The sequence below is a fragment of the Crotalus tigris genome, unplaced genomic scaffold (genome assembly GCF_016545835.1).
Source record: "Crotalus tigris isolate CLP2741 ecotype Arizona unplaced genomic scaffold, ASM1654583v1 scf7180000024391.5723578, whole genome shotgun sequence".
Taxonomy (NCBI): Eukaryota; Metazoa; Chordata; class Lepidosauria; order Squamata; family Viperidae; genus Crotalus; species Crotalus tigris.
Window position 1 is genome coordinate 1,261,322 of NW_024100561.1, and position 19,427 is coordinate 1,280,748.

The following is a 19,427-nucleotide window of genomic DNA, read 5'->3' on the forward strand; positions in this document are numbered from 1 at the left end:
CCTCTATTACTAATAGGCGATCCCAAAAGGCAGAAGCTATCCAGCATTTTATCATCTATACCAGTGGTTCTCAACCTTTCTAATGCCGTGACCCCATAATACAGTTCCCCATGTTGTGATGACCCCCAACCACTTATACATCACCGGGTGCCAGGGGCGTAGCCAAAGAAAAGGGGAAAAAATGGCGGACAGCCTTGTTTCGCGACCCCCGTGAAATGGTTGTTCGACCCCAAATGGGGTCCCGACCCACAGGTTGAGAACCACTGATCTATACTTTATACATACACCTATTCATATGGACATGTATATAAATACAGTATAGGACTACTTGTCTTTGGTTATATTAGATCATTCCATATGCTGTTCTAGGCATTTTCCATGTCCTTTGTTCTATGTCATATAGTGAGATCTAGGAAGTGTGTCTTCTTCAGAATGATCTCTGCCCTTACATTTGATGGGACCCAATCTTGATAGCCTTTTGGAAGGCATCAAAAGCTTTGTTTTCTCCCTGTGAATTTGGTCTTGGTAGTTATATGTTCTTGCCATCAGTGGTACTTATTGGATTTTATGAACATATTTGCCTTATCTGCATTATTATTGATTATATTATTTTATTACAATGATGTTGTTGTTGTTAATTGCGAAGTCGTGTCCGACCCATCGCGACCCCATGGACAACATTCCTCCAGGTCTTCCTGTCCTCTACCATCTTCTGGAGTCCATTTAAATTCACACCTACTGCTTCAGTGACTCCATCCAGCCATCTCATTCTCTGTCGTCCCCTTCTTCTATTGCCCTCAATCTTTCCCAGCATTAGGCTCTTCTCCAGTGAATCCTTCCTTCTCATTAGGTGGCCAAAGTACTTGAGTTTCAACTTCAGGATCTGGCCTTCTAAAGAGCAGTCGGGGTTGATCTCTTCTAGGACGACCGGTTTGAACGCCTTGCAGTCCAAGGGACTCGCAGGAGTCTTCTCCAGCACCACAGTTCAAAGGCCTCAATTCTTTTGCGCTCAGCCTTTCTTATGGTCCAACTTTCACAGCCATACATTGCAACTGGGAAAACCATGGCCTGGACTATACGCACTTTTGTTGGCAGGGTGATGTCTCTGCTTTTTAGAATGCTGTCTAGATTTGCCATAGCTTTCCTCCCCAGGAGCAAGCGTCTTTTAATTTCTTGGCTGCAGTCTCCATCTGAGGTGATTTTGGAGCCCAGAAAAATAAAATCTGTCACTACCTCCATTTCTTCCCCATCTATTTGCCAGGAATTGAGAGGGCCGGATGCCATGATTTTGGTTTTCTTAATGTTGAGTTTCAAGCCAACTTTTGCACTCTCCTTCTTCACCCGCATCAAGAGGCTCTTTAGTTCCTCTTCACTTTCTGCCATTAGAGTGGTATCATCTGCATATCTTAGGTTGTTGATATTTCTCCCGGCAATCTTAATTCCAACTTTTGATTCATCTAGCCCTGCCTTTCTCATGATGTGCTCTGCATATAGTTAAATAGGCAGGGCGACAGTATACAGCCTTGCCGGACTCCTTTTCCAATTTTGAACCAATCAGTGGTTCCGTGTCCAGTTCTCACTGTTGCTTCTTGACCCGCATATAGGTTTCTCAAGAGACAAATGAGATGGTCTGGTACTCCCATCTCTTTAAGAACTTGCCACAATTTGTTGTGATCCACACAATCAAAGGCTTTTGCATAGTCAATGAAGCAGAAGTAGATGTTTTTCTGGAACTCCCTAGCTTTCTCCATGATCCAGCGTATGTTGGCAATTTGATCTCTAGTTCCTCTGCCTCTTCGAAATCCTGCCTGTACTTCTGGTAGTTCTCGATCCACATACTGCTGGAGTCTAGCTTGTAGGATTTTAAGCATAACTTTACTAGCATGTGAAATGAGTGCAATGGTGCGATAGTTTGAACATTCTTTGGCATTGCCTTTCTTTGGAATTGGAATGTAAACTGACCTTTTCCAATCCTGTGGCCACTGTTGAGTTTTCCAAATTTGCTGGCAAATTGAGTGTAGCACTTTTACTGCATCGTCTTTTAAGATTTTGAATAGCTCAGCTGGAATACTGTCACCTCCACTAGCTTTGTTGTTGCTCAGATTTTCTAAGGCCCATTTCACTTCACATTCTAGGATGTCTGGTTCGAGGTCAATGACCATCTCATTGTGGTTATCTGGGATGTTAAGCTCATTCTTGTATAGTTCTTCTGTGTAGTTTTGCCATCTCTTCTTAATCTCTTCTGCCTCTGTTAGGTCTCTGCCATTTTGGTCCTTTATCATGCCCATCTTTGCATGAAACGTTCCCTTCATATCTCCAATTTTCTTGAAGAGATCTCTGGTCCTCCCTATTCTGTTGTTTTCTTCTATTTCTTTGCACTGTTCATTTAAGAAGGCATTCTTATCTCTTCTAGCTACTCTCTGGAATTCTGCATTCAATTGGGTGTATCTTTCTCTTTCTCCTTTGCCTTTCGCTTCCCTTCTTTCCTCAGCTATTTGCAAAGCTTCCTCTGAGACAGCCATTTTGCTTTCTTGCATTTCTTTTTCTTTGGGATGGTTTTAGTTGCTACCTCTTGTACAATGTTGCGAACTTCCATCCATAGTTCTTCAGGCATTCTGTCTATCAGATCCAGTTCCTTAAATCTATTTGTCACCTCTACTGTATATTCATCAGGAATATGATTTAGTTCATACCTGAGTGGCCTAGTGCTTTTCCCTACTTTTTTCAATTTAAGCCTAAATTTTGCAACGAGAAGCTCATGATCTGAGCCACAGTCAGCTCCTGGTCTTGTTTTTACTGACTGTATAGAGCTTCTCCATCTTTGGCTGCAGAGTACATAGTCAATCTGATTTCTATGTTGACCGTCTGGTGATGTCCATGTGTAGAGCCGTCTCTTGGGTTGTTGGAAAAGAGTGTTTGTTATGACCATCGTATTCTCTTGACAAAATTCTATTAGCCTGTGCCCTGCTTCATTTTGTACTCCAAGGCCAAACTTGCCTGTTATTCCGGTTATCTTTTGGCTTCCTACCTTAGCATTCCAATCCCCCATGATGATAAGGACATCATTTTTTGGTGTTAATTCTATAAGGTGCTGTAGGGCTTCATAGAACCGGTCAATTTCATCCTCTTCAGCACCAGTGGTTGGGGCATAGATTTGGACTACTGTGATATTGAATGGTTTGCCTTGGATTCGAATTGAGATCATTCTGTCATTTTGGGGATTGTATCCCAGTATTGCTTTTCCTATTCTTTTATTGACTATGAAGGCTACTCCATTTCTTCTGAGGGATTCTTGCCCACAGTAGTATACCTGATGGTCATCTGAGTTAAATTCACCCATTCCTGTCCATTTTAGTTCGCTGATTCCTAAGATGTCGATGTTCAGTCTTGTCATCTCTTTTTTGACTACGTCTAGCTTGCCTTGATTCATGGATCTTACATTCCAGGTTCCTATGGAGAAAAAATCTTTACAGCATCGGACTTTCCTTTCACCACCAGATATATCCACAGCTGAGCGTCCTTTCGGCTTTGGCCCAAAGGATAATGATAGCCATCCAGAATTACTGGTGACTTATATGGATAGCATATAACAGTGGTGGTGAACCCATGACATGGGTGCCAGAGGCGGCACTCAGAGCTCTCTCTGTGAGCACACGCACCGTCGCCCCAGTCCTAGGCCTTCAGCTGGGTTTTATAAAACCTTTTCACTTTAGGCTTCCGCTGCTGTGTGCAAAAAAAAAAAAAAAAAAAAAAAGTTCAATCAGTCAATTTCAACTTCTAGTGGGAAAAAAAAAGATCTTGCAAAATTGGAATTGATTGATTGAACTTTTTAGTCCCACCCAGTCTGCCATTATCACCCAATGGGCCATGCCCACCCAATGGGCTACACCCACCCGGCACTCAACGATGCATAAGTGGGTTTTGGGTTGCAATTTGGGCACTCAGTCTCTAAAAGGTTCGCCATCACTGGCATATAACTTAAAATCTCATTAATTAGAGTACATGCTTGGTTTTAGCTTTCTTCATTATAATTTCTTTTTTTTGAACTTTCACAAAACATTTTTACAAATTGCTTTTACATGTCAAGTAGACATACATGAATCATTTTATTATGAAGCTGAATCTAATCTTTGTTTCTAAAATATATGATAGTTAATTAACAGGTTTCTGTTGAAAATTACATGCAATAAAAATAAAGTATTGATGTGACTTTGAATGAATTAATGAAGAAAAATGTGCAAAAATTATACATCGTATATTCAGTGATAATATTCAGCATTGCATTTAGTTGCTTCCAGTGCATAGTTTATGTTTTAAGGTTAATGTAGAATTTATCTGGGATTTACAGATTGAAGCGATGCAATACAGTTGTATAGAATGACTTTCCACAGGTTACAATTATTTCTTCGTGCAATAGTAGCTAAATTATGGATCTTACTTCTGCAGATAGTCCTTGAGTTATAAGAATAATTGGGAGTGGAATTTCTGTTGCTAAATGATTTGGAAATAATTCATAATGTCATGCAGTTGTATCACTTAGCAACATCAATCCTGCACTCCCTGTTGCTATTGTTAACAAATACCACTGGTCATTAGGTGAAGACCCACCCGGATCCAAGTCATTCCCAGCTTGTTCCCTCCCAAACCTGAGCCTCTGTAAAGCAAAGGACTGCCTCCTCTTCAACTCTCCCCCCCAACTGTCTCCCTGGTGTCAATGGCAGGCAGCTGTTACTGTTGAAGACCCCCAGGTCTCTACTCCAGCCTCAGTGCTGCTGCCGAAGAGTGCAGCTGTACAGGGCTGTCAAAAGGGCTGAAATGGGGAGAGGAGGTAGGCAGGTGGGGTGAATTCAAGGGGTCCTTCAGCTGTTATGTGGGCCTGCTATGAAATGCTCAAATGTTGATCACATGGCCACCGGGGTGTTGCAACAACTGTAATTTTGGGAACCAGGTGTAAGTACCATTAGCTCAGCACTACTGCGACTTAGAACAGTCACTGAATGAATGGTTGTTAACTTGAGGAGGACTATCTGTACTTACAGTATGTGAAAAACCCATCTCTCATTCTTCTTTTTATTTCATATAAAATGCCTATATTAAATGTTAACTTAGGGTGCATTTGTAAAGTATTAACATACAAGACAGTAAAATGCTCAGTATAAAACAACCTATACATTTATTTTGTCATTTTTTCCATTCTTTAATAGGTACGGAATGATCTAACTGGAGTTCTGTATGGTGAAGATATTGAAATATCAGATACAGAGAGTTTTTCTAATGATCCTTGTACCAGTGTCAAAAAGCTTAAGGTAGGTACAACTATTTTGCTAAGATAAAAAACTAATTGTGTGGCAAAAAACCTCCAGCAGTTTAAAATAATCAATTTTAATAGGTCTTAGTTTGAAAACTTCCTTTTAGGTTTTGATATTTATGGTGGTTACTATTATAGTCATGATATAAAATAATTATAATTGACATTAAATTCTGTAATAACATAGAAATGTAATTAGTAAAGTTATAACCAGGTTGCCAGCAGAATTATATGTAATGGGATCAAGAATGCTTTGTGTGCTACACATTTTACAAGTTTAATTTCTTTTTCTTCGAAAATGTAAAATAATATCAGATGCCAAATTTTGTTGAAGTATAAGAACAGACATGATGATGATTTCCCCTAGTGAGGCATTATCTTGACGTGGTTGTGGGGCTGGGTTGTGGGCTTCAAGGAAGATGAGAATGGTGCCAGTGTTTCAATCATACTACTGGACAGGTCTCATCAGAGAAGACAGACAAAAAGTGTATCTCCATTAAATAATATGATACCTTACAGAAACCCATACTGGATTGGTCATTAGCCAGATATTAGACTTCCTGGACATCTGGTGACAAATACAGTCCTTAAGTTGTTCATCTTCAGTTTTCATCTTCAGCAAGAGTTTGTACATAGCAAAAGTGGTGATCATTTATATAGAATCCTACATCAAATTCAATTTTACCCATTTTCAAAATTGTAATTGTTATAAAATTTAAATCTTTTTATTAACTGACCATATGAAAACCAATAACATATATAACTTAATTCCAGATCTTTTCTTGTTTTTAACAAGTTCTCTTTGGGAGCAAGACAGTACATTAGCACAAGTTAACCATTTTGATTTAGTTGTCATTTGTCTTCTAAAAAAAGCTTCTTGAGTTAACAACCATAAAGGTATCTGAGGATAGAATCTTACTTTATACCTACTCTAAATTCTCAATACAGCACGTTTAATAAAGTGGTTCCAAAAATCTACAATAACCTTAACTTTGTCATACCACAAATAACCAGACCAACCAAATCTTAAACCAGGTCCTTTGAGATCCAATAACCTCCTAATTCTCAAGATCACCCACTTTTTCATGGATACTAAACAGCATGCTGCAAAATACAATTTCAGATCTGATAATCTCAGTGCTCCTCTTTCTTTAGCACCCTACAGCAAGTTATATTTTTTGCCTTGCAGGGAGATGGGTGGCAAATAAATTTAATAAATAAATAATAAATAAATATTTAATACTCGGTTTCTAGCCTTGCCAAATTAATTTGGAAATATATTTTTGCTATTGTTAAATGATACATCGTTCATCAATATAGGTACAATATAGAAATAAGGTTTTAGGTAAAACATTCATCTTAATCACAGAGATTCTTCTCAGCAATGACAAATGCAGTTGTTTGCATCTCAGTGTATCTTTCTAAACTTCATTCCATGCATTGACACTGTTATTTTGAAACAACATACAATTCATATTAAAGAGCTTAACATCCATATAATTGAATTTTTCTCAATATTGAAACAAAAGAAGGGAAGGAACTGATGAAAATCACAAAATATAAGTTGGAGAGCAACCGTTCCAGTCAGTAAGGGGACTCAAATGGGGAATTAATCTTTATGTAAACACAAGAGGGCAAATCTGACTCACCTTGAATCTTTCTTGGGGAAAGCTGCCAGTCTGTGAAGATTCCTGTGAAATAGGCATAGAGCAATAAAGTAGCTAATTTGTACTCGACTCTGGTTGATCTGATTGTTTACATCTGACAAAAGAACTACAAATGGAAGTAGAATGATCGTGGCAAAAGAAAGCAAAAATAGTACAAATAGTAATAGGCATCCTAGGTGCAATCCCAAAATATCTGGAAAACCATTTGAACACCTTCAGCATCATCAGTTAACAACATAACCAACCATAAATATTAAATAAATTTAAGCTGCCCATTTATTATATATTGGCTTTCATATTTTTCAATCTGTTTGCACTGTCCATGTCTCTGTTGTTATTATCTTTATGATAACGAATGTTATATGCTGTCTAGAAGTTGAATAGGTAGTTTGTAATATTCATTTTTAACATATTCGCCCTTCAGGATTGACCAGAAGTAAGAGATAAAGGCTCCTTAGTAGGAAACAGAAATTATTCCAGTTGACTGATACTTTATTTCCCAATATACACTTTCCTAAAGAAAGAAATAGGGCATACAAATAAAAATTCTTAATGCTATTTATAACTTTTTTTATTGGGAGGGGGGCTTCTCTGCAAAGCATAGATATCAGTCTGTTTTGTATGTTATATATTATTGGAAAAACCCGAGATGTGTGAATCTCAGTGACCAAATGTACATTTTCTGTTTAAGGCATTCTGATATATATTTTTCTGTCATTTTAATTTGCTCAGATAAATGTGATAGCGTTTGATATTGGTTTTGAAATTGTAAATTAACCTTAGATGGGAGTGTATCTCATCTCATTTTTTAATTTGAAGCTTTTCAGAATATGGAGCCATAAATATTAAGCTGCTGTGTTTTTGTTTGCATCTTTCTTTGTGTTATTATCTGTGGATTTTTTTCAGGCTGTCACCAGAGAATGTAATAATTGCTACTACCTCTGCCCTCTGTCCCCTGCCCCTCACAAAGCCTAACATCTTGTTTATTATTCTGGCTTGACTGTCAAATACAGTCTCTGTATAAACATGAACACTAACATTGCTACCTTTTAATACATAAAAGAAATGATGGCTATTCATACCAATAAATAAAATAGCATTCCCACTTAATATTTCTTTAACATTTTGGAACATTTCCCCATGTTTTTTCTTTCTTTCTAAATTTTAGGGATAAAATTGACATCATTAGAGGATGCCCAGAATCTAGCCTTACCAATTTCAATATATTTCTAAGAACAGGCAATAGCTGCAATTAGAAATTAAGAAAACAGATTGAATAGGTTTTTCTTCCTATAATGAACTCCCACTCGTTTTCAGGAACTTTATAGGGTAATCAAACTACCTAATCAAACTAATATTACTGAACTTGGATTAGTACTAAAAATAAATTAGAGTAATAATGAATAGGAAACCTATTGGTCCACATAAAGAAGTGCAAACTGATTATTTAGACAGGATAACTGAAATACCTAAACTTTTATTTTTAATAGAAAAGGAAAGGAATCAGAATAATTCTGAGGATAGTACTGTGATCCTAAGCATATTACTTAGAAGCAACTCTTAATTATTTCTAAAGACTGTCTAGAACAGGATTCCCCAAAAATGGTCAGTATCATCGCTCAAGAGTAGACAGAATTATCTAAGGAGTAAGTGTTATTTATTATAGTTTATCACACAGTCAGCCAGAAGTTTTGACTGGATTTTTGGTATTTTTATCAAGGACCTGGGATAGGCAGATATTATTATATAATAATAATAATAATAATAATAATAATAATATTTAATAATATTAAAGATATTGTTGCAGAATATAAGCTGTTCCAAGTAAAGCTATCTTTTGCAATTAATATTCTCTTTCAATATGTTTCAAATTAGCAAACATTTCCATCTTAATTCTGTGCTTAGCCTCAGTTTCATAAGAAGTTTATGTAATTGGCATTTTATTGCTAACAAATAAAATATGAATACACAATCCTTTTGCACATCTCTGTTAACTTTATTGCCCACATTATTATTAGTTAGTTAATGGTTAATTAGTAGTATGAAACTGCGCTGGTTCAGAGCATCTATGAATGATGTAGTCCTACTGTACAGCCTTCTTTGAAGCATTTTTTAAAAAAGTTATTATAGTAATGATTTTTGTGCCTCATAGGTAATAATCATGCAAGAAGACCAGTCTATATTTATAATCACTGCATTTCACACATAATGAAAACATTATATATGAATTTTATTATTTGTTAGCAATAGTTCACTGCTATATTTTCATCCTCTAGGATACATGTAGCAAAGAAGTTTGTCGATTGAAAATGTGTAGAGGTTTTTTTTTTTTTGCTATGTACAACAGTATTTGAGTAATATGAATGAAAATGTCAATAATTAACATCTCTTCTTTTTTCCCTTGCAGGGAAATGATGTTAGAATTATCCTTGGCCAGTTTAATGAGGAAATGGCAGCAAAAGTATTCTGTTGTGTAAGTGAAAAAAGGAAAAAGATAAAGAAAAGTTTTGTCATATACCCCAATGATTAAATTAATCATTTCTTGGCTTATTTAAATGCTTAATATTTATAAGCACTTCTGGGAACATATATTGTACAGTGTAGCAAAATTTCCTTAAAATTTCTTGGTTTGATATATAAGTGCAATATTTTAGTTTGATCTGAGTGCCGATTACATATGGTTAGAGTTAGAATTGTGAAGTCTGCATTAATTTAATATATATGCTTTTGTTGGGAAATCTGGTGTTAAGGTGGATCCAATATAGTAATAGCAATAGTACTTAGACTTACATGCTGTTCAATAGTAATTTAGTTTACAGCACTCTCTGAGCGGTTTACAAATATCAACATATTGCCCCCAACAATTTGGGTCCACATTTTACTGACCTCGAAAGGATGAAAGGATGAATCAACCTTGACCTGGTCAGGATCGAACTCCTGGCTGTGGGAAGAATTAGCCTGCAATACTGAATTCTAACCACTTGCATTACCAGGGCTCCTGTGTGTAGATTTTGATAAGGCCAAACACTATCTGAAATTGGAAGAAAAATTGGAAGAAAAATTAAATAAACGTGCATTTGAATAACTACTGTATATAAAGAATCTTCAAGTATGTTAGTCTGGAATAGCAGATTTAAAGGCAGGAAAATAATTTCACTAAATTATTCAGTCATTTATAACAAAGTGTTAAGTAGCTGTTAAAAAGTTTAACAGGAGTCTTTCCATTTAGTTATAAATGGAGTTATCTTTTACTCTTCTTTTTTGCAAATCCCATAGTGCCATTCTCAGTAGAAATTTGTACCAGGTGTCCATAGATTAAACCCTATATCTGGATAAATCAGACAACTGGACAACTCTTGGATTTTAAACAAGCTGAGTTTAAATGATTTCCCAATTTTGGTTTTAATTTTGAATTAGGATTTACCAGTTAGGAAGGCTGCATCAAGCATGCAGCAACAGGGATAATTGCAACCTAGTATAAATAAGCTGAAGCTATGTGTTTGATGCAAATTAACTTGACAATCTTTTATAATTACGGGAAATTCAGAATTTGATTTTTAAAATGGTGTAACTTCTCTTAAGAATTTCTGATGAAGGTTAGTTTAAAATAATGTAAATAAATAATGAAATGACTGTTTAAATATTCCAGATCTAGACCAAAGTTCTATTTTTCCTACCTCAGTAGAGGTAGTCCTCAACTTATGACCATAGTTGAGCCCAAAATTTCATTGCTAAGTGAGATGTTTTTTAAGTGAAGCTTGCCCAATTTTACTACTTTTCTTGCCATAGATGTTAAATCAGGGGTAGGCAACCTTGGCTCTTTTATGACTCGTGGACTTCAACTCCCAGAATTCCTCAGCCAGCCATAAAATAGCCAAGGTTGCCTACCCCTGTGTTAAATGAATCATTGCAGTTGTTAATTTAGTAACACAGTTGAGTTAAGTGAATCTGGCTTCCCCATTGACTTTGCTTGTCAGAAGGTTGCAAAAGGGGATCACATGACCCCGAGGCACTGCAACCATCATAAATATGAACCAGTTGCCAAGCATCCGAATTTTGATTACGTGACCATGGGGGGATGCTGCAACAGTCTATCTGTATACGCTAATACATCTGCAAGGTTCTCCTATATCAGTGGTGGTGAACCTATGGCACGTGTGCCAGAGGTGGCACTTGGAGCTCTCTCTGTGAGCACGCGCATCATCACCCCAGCCCTGCCTCCCCCCCACGGCCCCCTCACCAGCAGCCATCCTGGAGAAGAGTTGCCCCCGGGTGTGGCCCACACAGAGCAGCACAGCCAAGGACATACATAGCTAGGCAGCAGGGACAAGACTCTGCCCTCGTGCCCTATAGCGTGCAGATTCTACTGCGGGGTGTGGGCGGAGGACGTGGCTGCCATGGCGCTGCAAGGCTGCCTGGGTGATCTGCAACGGGCCATGGAGGTGGTGCATGGCCCTGTGGGTGGGTGGGGCAGGGGGTGGGCAGGGGCAGAGTAGGCAGGGCAGGAGGCGGAGCAGGGGCAGGGGGCGGGTTTTGGGGTCTCGGTCTTTAAAAGGTTCACCATCACTATCCTATATCATCTTGTTCTTAAACAACCCGCCTCACCCAGTACTTTACAATTCAACCAAAAGCACTTTTGAACTCTCCTAGCTTCAAGAGAGCTTTAGCTAGAAATAAATGGCCAGAATGGCAGATACAATTAAAACATACTTGGTGAGTAGGTGAGGTTCAACTACTGGAGTCCCACGGTAGTTATTATTTATCATAGATACAAATGTTGCACTTTTCTAACTGTAAGCCCTCATTTAAAGTGGATTAGATAAGACAATTGACAATTGAAATGGCACATTAACCTAAGTAACAAATCAAAGTTTCTGAACTTTTTTGGATGTTTTATTTATAAAAGCAATCTTCAGTCAAAGCTTTGCTTCTCCTGTAAGCCCGTTAAATGCAAAGGTGTTTGTATTGTAGCAGGATTCAGTTAATTGGACTTTTACTTTTCTACCAAAAAGTTTGAATTGTATATAGATAGATGAAAAGAGACAGAATTATTTTTCCAGGCTACGGTTTATAATATTAAGGTAACTGTTAGTAGCTTTTGAAGCTAAAATACACAAAACATCAGTAGAATACTTTTGTTGTATGTCTTCTACATTCCACCAATGAAATTGCTTCTTTTCATTCACATTTCTACTGCAGGCATTTCATGAAAAAATGTTCGGCCCTAAGTATCAATGGATAATTCCTGGATGGTATCAGAGCTTTTGGTGGGAAAAAGCTATTTCAAAGCTGAATTCATCACCCTGTCTTGGTATAAACCTTTTGGGTGCAATGGAAGGTTACATTGGAGTGGATTTTGAACCTCTCAGTTCCAAACAGATAAAAACCATATCTGGAAGAGTAAGTTAGTTTATTGTCTATTTGGGCCATTTCAAAAATACTGTGTTTCTACCGCATTGATTTCTTGCCATAATACATTGCAACCCAGTCCTGAAATTGATATACTGTACCTATGTAAATATAAAAATTAGAAGTGGGCATGACTCTTCAAGTAGGAATATCTGGACTGGCTTTATATTTCAATAAATTAGAAAGGTAATATTGAAGGGCGTGTGGGAGAAATAAAATATATAAAATAAGATACAAAAGATTATACAATTTTCTGATAATTAGCTGTCTATTATCTGGGTTGGCATGCTTAAGTACACTAGTCTGAGATGGACTGCTTTGTTCAAGTGTAAAGAGAGAAGCCTGTCAACTTTGGAAGTGCATTCTCTGTATTCTTTATAAGACACTTTGATTTTGTAGAGAGCAATTCTCTGCACAAAGGCGAGCAGTTAACTATTTATAATAATGATTATTATTGCTACTAATAATACTGATTATCAATAATATTACTGTACCCACTATGGAAGACTTTTCTAAAGTGGAATTTTCCACATAAATCCAACAATGAAAGAACATTGTCTGCTTCTGTTAAGAGATTTTAAGTTATTAAAATGTGCTAAAAAATAAAGGAATCTCATGTGCTTGAACAGTTAGAATGGGGAAAGTGATAGGACAATTTTTTCAGCAATGGAAAGAAGGGAAATATGATGAACTATGACATTTATAAGGGGAAAAAGATGAATAGCAGACTTATGTTTGTACATTTGTGTGCACATGAAAAACTGGAGTTTCTGTTAGATCATTAATGAACACAAACAATTATTTTAAACTAAGTTTTGCCAATGAATGTCATCAGGGCAGTAATGTCCAAAACAACATGGTGAAGATCCTACTCATTTCATATTTAATATAACACATATTTTTTAGAATTTCCAGTAGTGTCCATTTACTGAATTGACATGAAAGTGTCAATGTGTAGGAAGACCATTGTTGCAGATTTGTAGTAGGAATGATTTACTCAGAGAATGAATAATTGCTGGGCTGCTACCATAAGCAGACTTAACATCTTGGTCTGCCAAGTTCTGAAAAAATTTCAAGTCTTATTGCCAGAAATCTCCTCCTTCAACTAACCTCTAGAAAACATAAGTAAAAATATAAAGCCCAGGAAAGTAAGGACTCAATAAATTGTGTAAAATCACCCAACAGCAGATAGAATAGCTTACAATTGTGCAGACCTATAGTTGGAGAAAATTTTTAATTTGGATTATGAACAATGCAATTTACTTTTTACTGTAGTCACTGTAATAGGATCCTTAGGGTTATCATTCTTTCAAGGAGAAGATGGTCCCCCTGTCAACAGCTCCTGTCTATAACAAAGAATTTAGATATGCTGATTGCCAACTTATCTGAGAAGATTGCTGCTTTCTAACAGTTATAGAATCCAGTGTAACATAGTCTCCTCTGTTTGAAGTATCCCAGGTCCATATGTGTACACCACAGAGATTCCAGAACTATTACTCTATTGTTGTAGAGCAGGGGTTCCCAACCAGGGGTGTGAAAACTTGGGTTTTCAAAATTATAGTGTATATGCATAATTTGTTGCCGTTATTTTGAACTTTTGTAAGGGGTGCGAGAATATATCAGAACTGTTCTAGAGGTGCGGGGTATAGAAAAGATTGGGAACTACTGTTGTAGATTGTAATAACATTCTCTTTAAAATCTTTCTAAATTTCTCCCAGTCCCAACTTAATATTAAGAAAAATCAAGCTATGGCTATTTTGAATTTCTTTTTCAGGCTTCCTTTAATTTCTGGAATGTATAATTCCTTCTCTGTGTAATTTGGGATACATTTAAGGTTAAAAGCAATCACAAAAAATTCTGTGATAATGCTGAAAAGGAAGAAAGCCAAAATATCAATCTTGGCTCATTTATACTACTACTTTTTATTACATTATTTGCAGCACATTGTTTACTGCAGTTTGATCTCATGGATTACTGTACAACTGTTCCATGAGATATAATGTCTAAACCAACTCTGAAAACATTTTCATTTTATACAAGTGATAAGGAGAAAATTAGACACTTGAATTGCATGAGTAGCTGACTATTTTAAATAAATATGGAATATTTGATTGTGTAAATTTGTCCTAATTCAGACAGGTATGCTTTACCAGCTTAAAAAAAAACAAAAAAAAAATCTTAAAAATATAATTGTTGAATATTACTATGGGAAAATGTACTCATGCATAATAGAAATGCTTAGTTATGAATTGAATCCTGGGCAAAGAGAAAAGTACCCTGTTTTCTGGCACTAGTGAAAAATACTTAAAAGTATCTTATGCAAAACTCACCCTTTTAATTCCAATGTAATATAACTAAATTTAACTGAAATGCACACATGTACTTCCCCAGTTCCATCCCTTTCTCTTGTATATTTTAGCCCCTCTGTTAAGTTTGCAGTGTAACTATTTATAATGTGTATGCTTTTTATGGTACTATATAAATAATAAAATAGTGCATTTGTATAAATAATTAAATATTGCATTTCCACCTGCCTTGCATTTCCCCTCTTAATTATCTTTCTTGAGATTCATATAACTTCAAAGAACTTACAAAAATTTTAATTGGAGTTTCACTTTTAGACTCAATACAATGTATAGACTTTTAGCATACTAAAAGTGAATCCCTTTTCACATTCTTTCTATAGACGCCACAGCAATATGAAGAAGAATATGATCAAAGGCGTGGAAATGTTGAGCCAAGTAAGTTCCATGGCTTTGCTTATGATGGAATATGGGTAATTGCCAAAACACTGCAGCAGGCAATGAAGATTCTTAATGCCACAAACAGAAACCAAAAAATTGAAGACTTTAACTACACCAACAAAGAACTTGGAAAGATTTTCTTGGATGCAATGAATCAAACCAGCTTCTTTGGTGTAACGGTAAGCTTTCCTAATTTCTTTTACTTGAAGTTCATAACTTTACTTTTTCTCAACAATAACTGATATATTTATTAAAAGGCAAACAGCCCATTTACTGTATGGTGATGTTCTCTAGCAGGAAGGAACAGTTTAAAAGCTTGGAACCTGAATTTGAATTGAGATTTTAAGATTGCAGCAGTGCCAATAAGAAGATTGGACTGATGAATAAGCAGGAAAAACTTGGAACTTCCCTGAGAAGTTCATTGTGGAAATATAGATAGATAGACAGATAATGGAGTGTTTTTGTGCTTTTGTAAATTCTCTTTCAGGTAATTCTATATTCATCCCTGAGTCTTATACATTTACTTAAGAATTGTATATAGTCACCCACCTTAACAAGTAACTCTTGGTATCAGCAGGGGCATAAATACTTTACAAATAGTTACAGTTAATTCTGGTTCCATTCCTTTCCAGTCCTGTTTCACCATTATTAGATTTATTTCTAGTTGTATATATGATCACAAATGTAAAACATTAATGAAGATTAAGTAAGGAAGTGAAAAACCTGCAGCCAAATTGATATGGCTAAATTTAACTGTCTTAAGGTAAAATATCCTTAGCTCTGCACATTTGAATCTACCGTATTCCATTTTTGTTGGGTTTTTTTAAGCAGGCCATTTAGTTTACAGAAGAATTATATTTTATAGAGCTAGCCAAAAGGAAAGTTAAATATGAACAGTGTTTATGATACATAATAAGCTTCTGAAGCAGAAGAGATGTAAATATTTTATGGGTTTCCCAGTTTGGTGCCTTGTAAAGGTCAGTCAGGAAATGGATCTGTTTTAAACTGTGCAAGAAATCTTTTGTAGACTACAAGGAGATAAAGAATAATTCAGAGCAATTTTTTCATCCTGGCTTTTTATCTGGTATACAAAGAACATCTGTAGAGATACCTTTTTGCTCACATACAGCAGCAGAGGGTTTCCAGAAATGCTTGACCTAAGAAATATGTCTATATTTATATCTATAAATCTATCTATATGTTTAGTATATCTAGTATATTCAGAATAGGATATTTTGAATAATTGTCAAGCTGTGTTTCCTGTAGAAGCATAGGGCAGCTAACAGTAGATGCGGCATGGCAAACTATAATACAAAAGATGAACTTCCAAGACTTAATTAGGAATTAATCCTAATAAATATGAAATTTGATAAACCGCAAATAATTATTGCAAGTAATAATAAAAGTACCCTCAGCATTGACAAAATCACCATCATTTAGTTGCAAAAGTCAGCTTTATTTGGAACATCTTACATCCTGTGACAATAATTTTAACTCTGTCAAACAACAAAATTTGCCTATCCCTGGTCCTTGGGAAAGATTCGGGAGGTACCAGATCCAGTCTAAACATCTGGCTGACTGTGCAATCAACCATAAATACTTAACAAGTATCCCTCAATTCTGTTTGTCTGCCATAGCTGTGATAGTAGCTATAAGAGGATTCCTGTTTTTCTCTGTAGTTTGAATTTGGAAATAGGTAGGGATCGTCTACCAATGTTTTGCTTATAGTTGAAAATACAGTTCAAGAGTGCTGAAATTCTGGATACTGGAATTAGCTACTCTAAAAGGTAGATATACTACATACTACAATTTCTGCCTACTCCATCTGGCAAAATGAGACTTCCAAATTCTTAACTATTCTCAGATTCTCCCATCATTCTGTTTAATTTAGACATTATAATATGAGATTTACTAGAGAGACTATTTAGACAGGTTGTCATTATCAGAAAGATCAGCACAAATCAAAATATCCCCCCCAAATGTTTATAATACTGTAAAAATAATCTGAACTCATGGCAAGTACTAGCAATTCTATTGCTAAAAATATATTTATCTAAAAATGCTGTTCACTTTTAGCATGTTGAACTATTCTGTGCTAAAACTTAAATTTCTTCTCTTCTTTCTCACAATCTGGTAACAATCTTGTATGGGGAGCAGCAGATTAATCCTGTTTCACACACACTGAACATAAATGATATGATTTAAAATAAGAACATCTGGTAACTTTACGTATTTTCCCATTTATGGTGAGACTTTTCTAACCGTAAAGTAATTCCTTGATCTGTCTGTCTGAGCACTGCAACAGTCTTTTCTGTTAAATCATTTGCTAACCAAACATTTTATATTTCAGTGCTCAAGGATTGCCTGAAGTTCAAGAACTATTAGGAATATTGAAATGTTTTATGCATCCACTATGCCTTTTCTGTGTGTTTTGTTAATGAATGAAAAGCTATTAGCCTGGCAATGGCTTGTGTAATCGTGGGGAAAAAATATTCTGCAGAACCCATAAAGAAATCCTTATTGCATTAGAGTGCATCAAAAGCTTTAAGAAACTCATGCCTAAAATAACAGAAACAGGCTATGCCTAAGATAATACCATCTGTAGAACAGAAAGAAATAACTATTAATACTTTTCATGTTTAATAAACGTGTGTTAACTCATATGGGCCCATTTCTTAGAGAGCTAGGATTGGCTGCAAAACCATTGAGTATATGTTGCCATTTTGAATACATTTAGTGCAAACATTGGTTTGTTAGTGTGCAATTCATGACATAGATTGAAATATTTACTTACATATCTTAGTTCAATAACAAACAGTTTTTGTCTGGTATATACACCATAATCTTACTTGCAAAGTAGCAGTTACAAAAGATATGACTAAAAGACACTTGTAATATTTTTTGTTGGGCATATTTCTTGTAGAACCTGCTTACTAAATCACAATTAATGATATTCAGAAGTAGAATGTAATGATTACTATAAACAAATTTGAATGTATTGAGAAGTAGTTTTTTATTCCTTGGACCACTGGAGTTTAAAATTAAGATGCACATAACCTTGGCTTTCATGTCTTTATATTCTGGTATAATATTTCAGAAAACACCTTTAATTTATTAACTACTGCATATAAACCTTTGTTATGAATATGGAACAAATTTTTCAAGCCAGGTTGTGATGAAATTATCATTTAACAATCATTAGCCCACTGATAATTTTATCAATTTTATGAAAATCCTATATCAGTGATGGTGAACCTTTTAGCGACCGAGTGCCCAAACTGCAACCCAAAACCTACTTATTTATCGCCAAGTATCAACATGGCAATTTAATCTGAATACTGAGGTTTTAGTTTTAAAAAAAAACAATTCATACATTAATATCTTTTGTCTTAAAAGAAAAACACAATAACAAAGCTTTCAATGATATAAACAACTATTTACTGAAAGGTAAAAGTTTGCATTTGGCATGCTTTTGAACAATTAATGTGATTTTTGCTGTTGTATGCATTCTGATAATTTGTCTAACCTTGGCTTAAACACATGCAGCACTCAGGTCATCTGTTAATCTGTTTCTAGTGTCAGATTTGATATAATTCAAAGCTGAAAACAGCGCACTCGCTCTGGAGGCTTGTTTTGGCTAGGAAGGAGCTTGAGAAATGGCTTTTTCCTGCAAAAACTTAGCCAAAGAGCGAGGTGCGTGTGCCCACAGAGAGGGCTCTGAGTGCCCCCTCTGGCACGCGTGCCATAGGTTCACCACTGTCCTATATGATGTTAAAATTGTTGTTAGCCACTTTGAATGCCTTCTGGCCTGAGTGGATGGATTAACAACCACAGTAAAATCCATTACAAATAACAGTTGTGTTTTCTAAAAGAAAAATTTAGAATATCTCTGTTCTTGAGAACACAGACTGACTAAACAATTGCTTTAGGAATTCCATTGCCTTAGGATTGAAAAGAAAATTAAATGTCTAGCTGAAAGACAGAAATTGTTTTAAAAGATAAAATGAAATGAGGAAAGTGTTAATTAAAGTAAGGTGTTTGCTAGCACACTTTGTGAATATTAATATATATTGTGTGCTAGATGTTAAATCGTGTCAATGACCTTGAATATTGCCATGATCAATATTGTAGGGAATAAATGAAGATATCAAATACAAAATAGAACTATGATTTTAAATTCAGAAAAGCAGTACCTTCAGGAACATTAAGTGGTTCTTTAGTAAAAGCAACTTTGTTAGTTTGTTAAATCTGGAAGACCACTTGACTCTCAAATAACTCTGGGTAGCTTGCACAATTTAA

At 35.7% G+C, this 19,427-nt stretch overlaps 1 protein-coding gene across 1 annotated transcript in view; it reads left to right on the forward strand.

Annotated features, from left to right (window-relative positions):
• GABBR2 (gamma-aminobutyric acid type B receptor subunit 2) overlaps positions 1-19,427 on the forward strand; it is a 342,316-nt gene that overhangs the window by 108,993 nt on the left and 213,896 nt on the right. The window contains exons 4-7 of the mRNA XM_039329325.1: positions 5,205-5,306; positions 9,383-9,448; positions 12,175-12,375; positions 15,071-15,307. Of these exons, the coding sequence (XP_039185259.1) occupies positions 5,205-5,306; positions 9,383-9,448; positions 12,175-12,375; positions 15,071-15,307 (606 nt within the window). The remainder of the gene's footprint in view (positions 1-5,204; positions 5,307-9,382; positions 9,449-12,174; positions 12,376-15,070; positions 15,308-19,427) is intronic.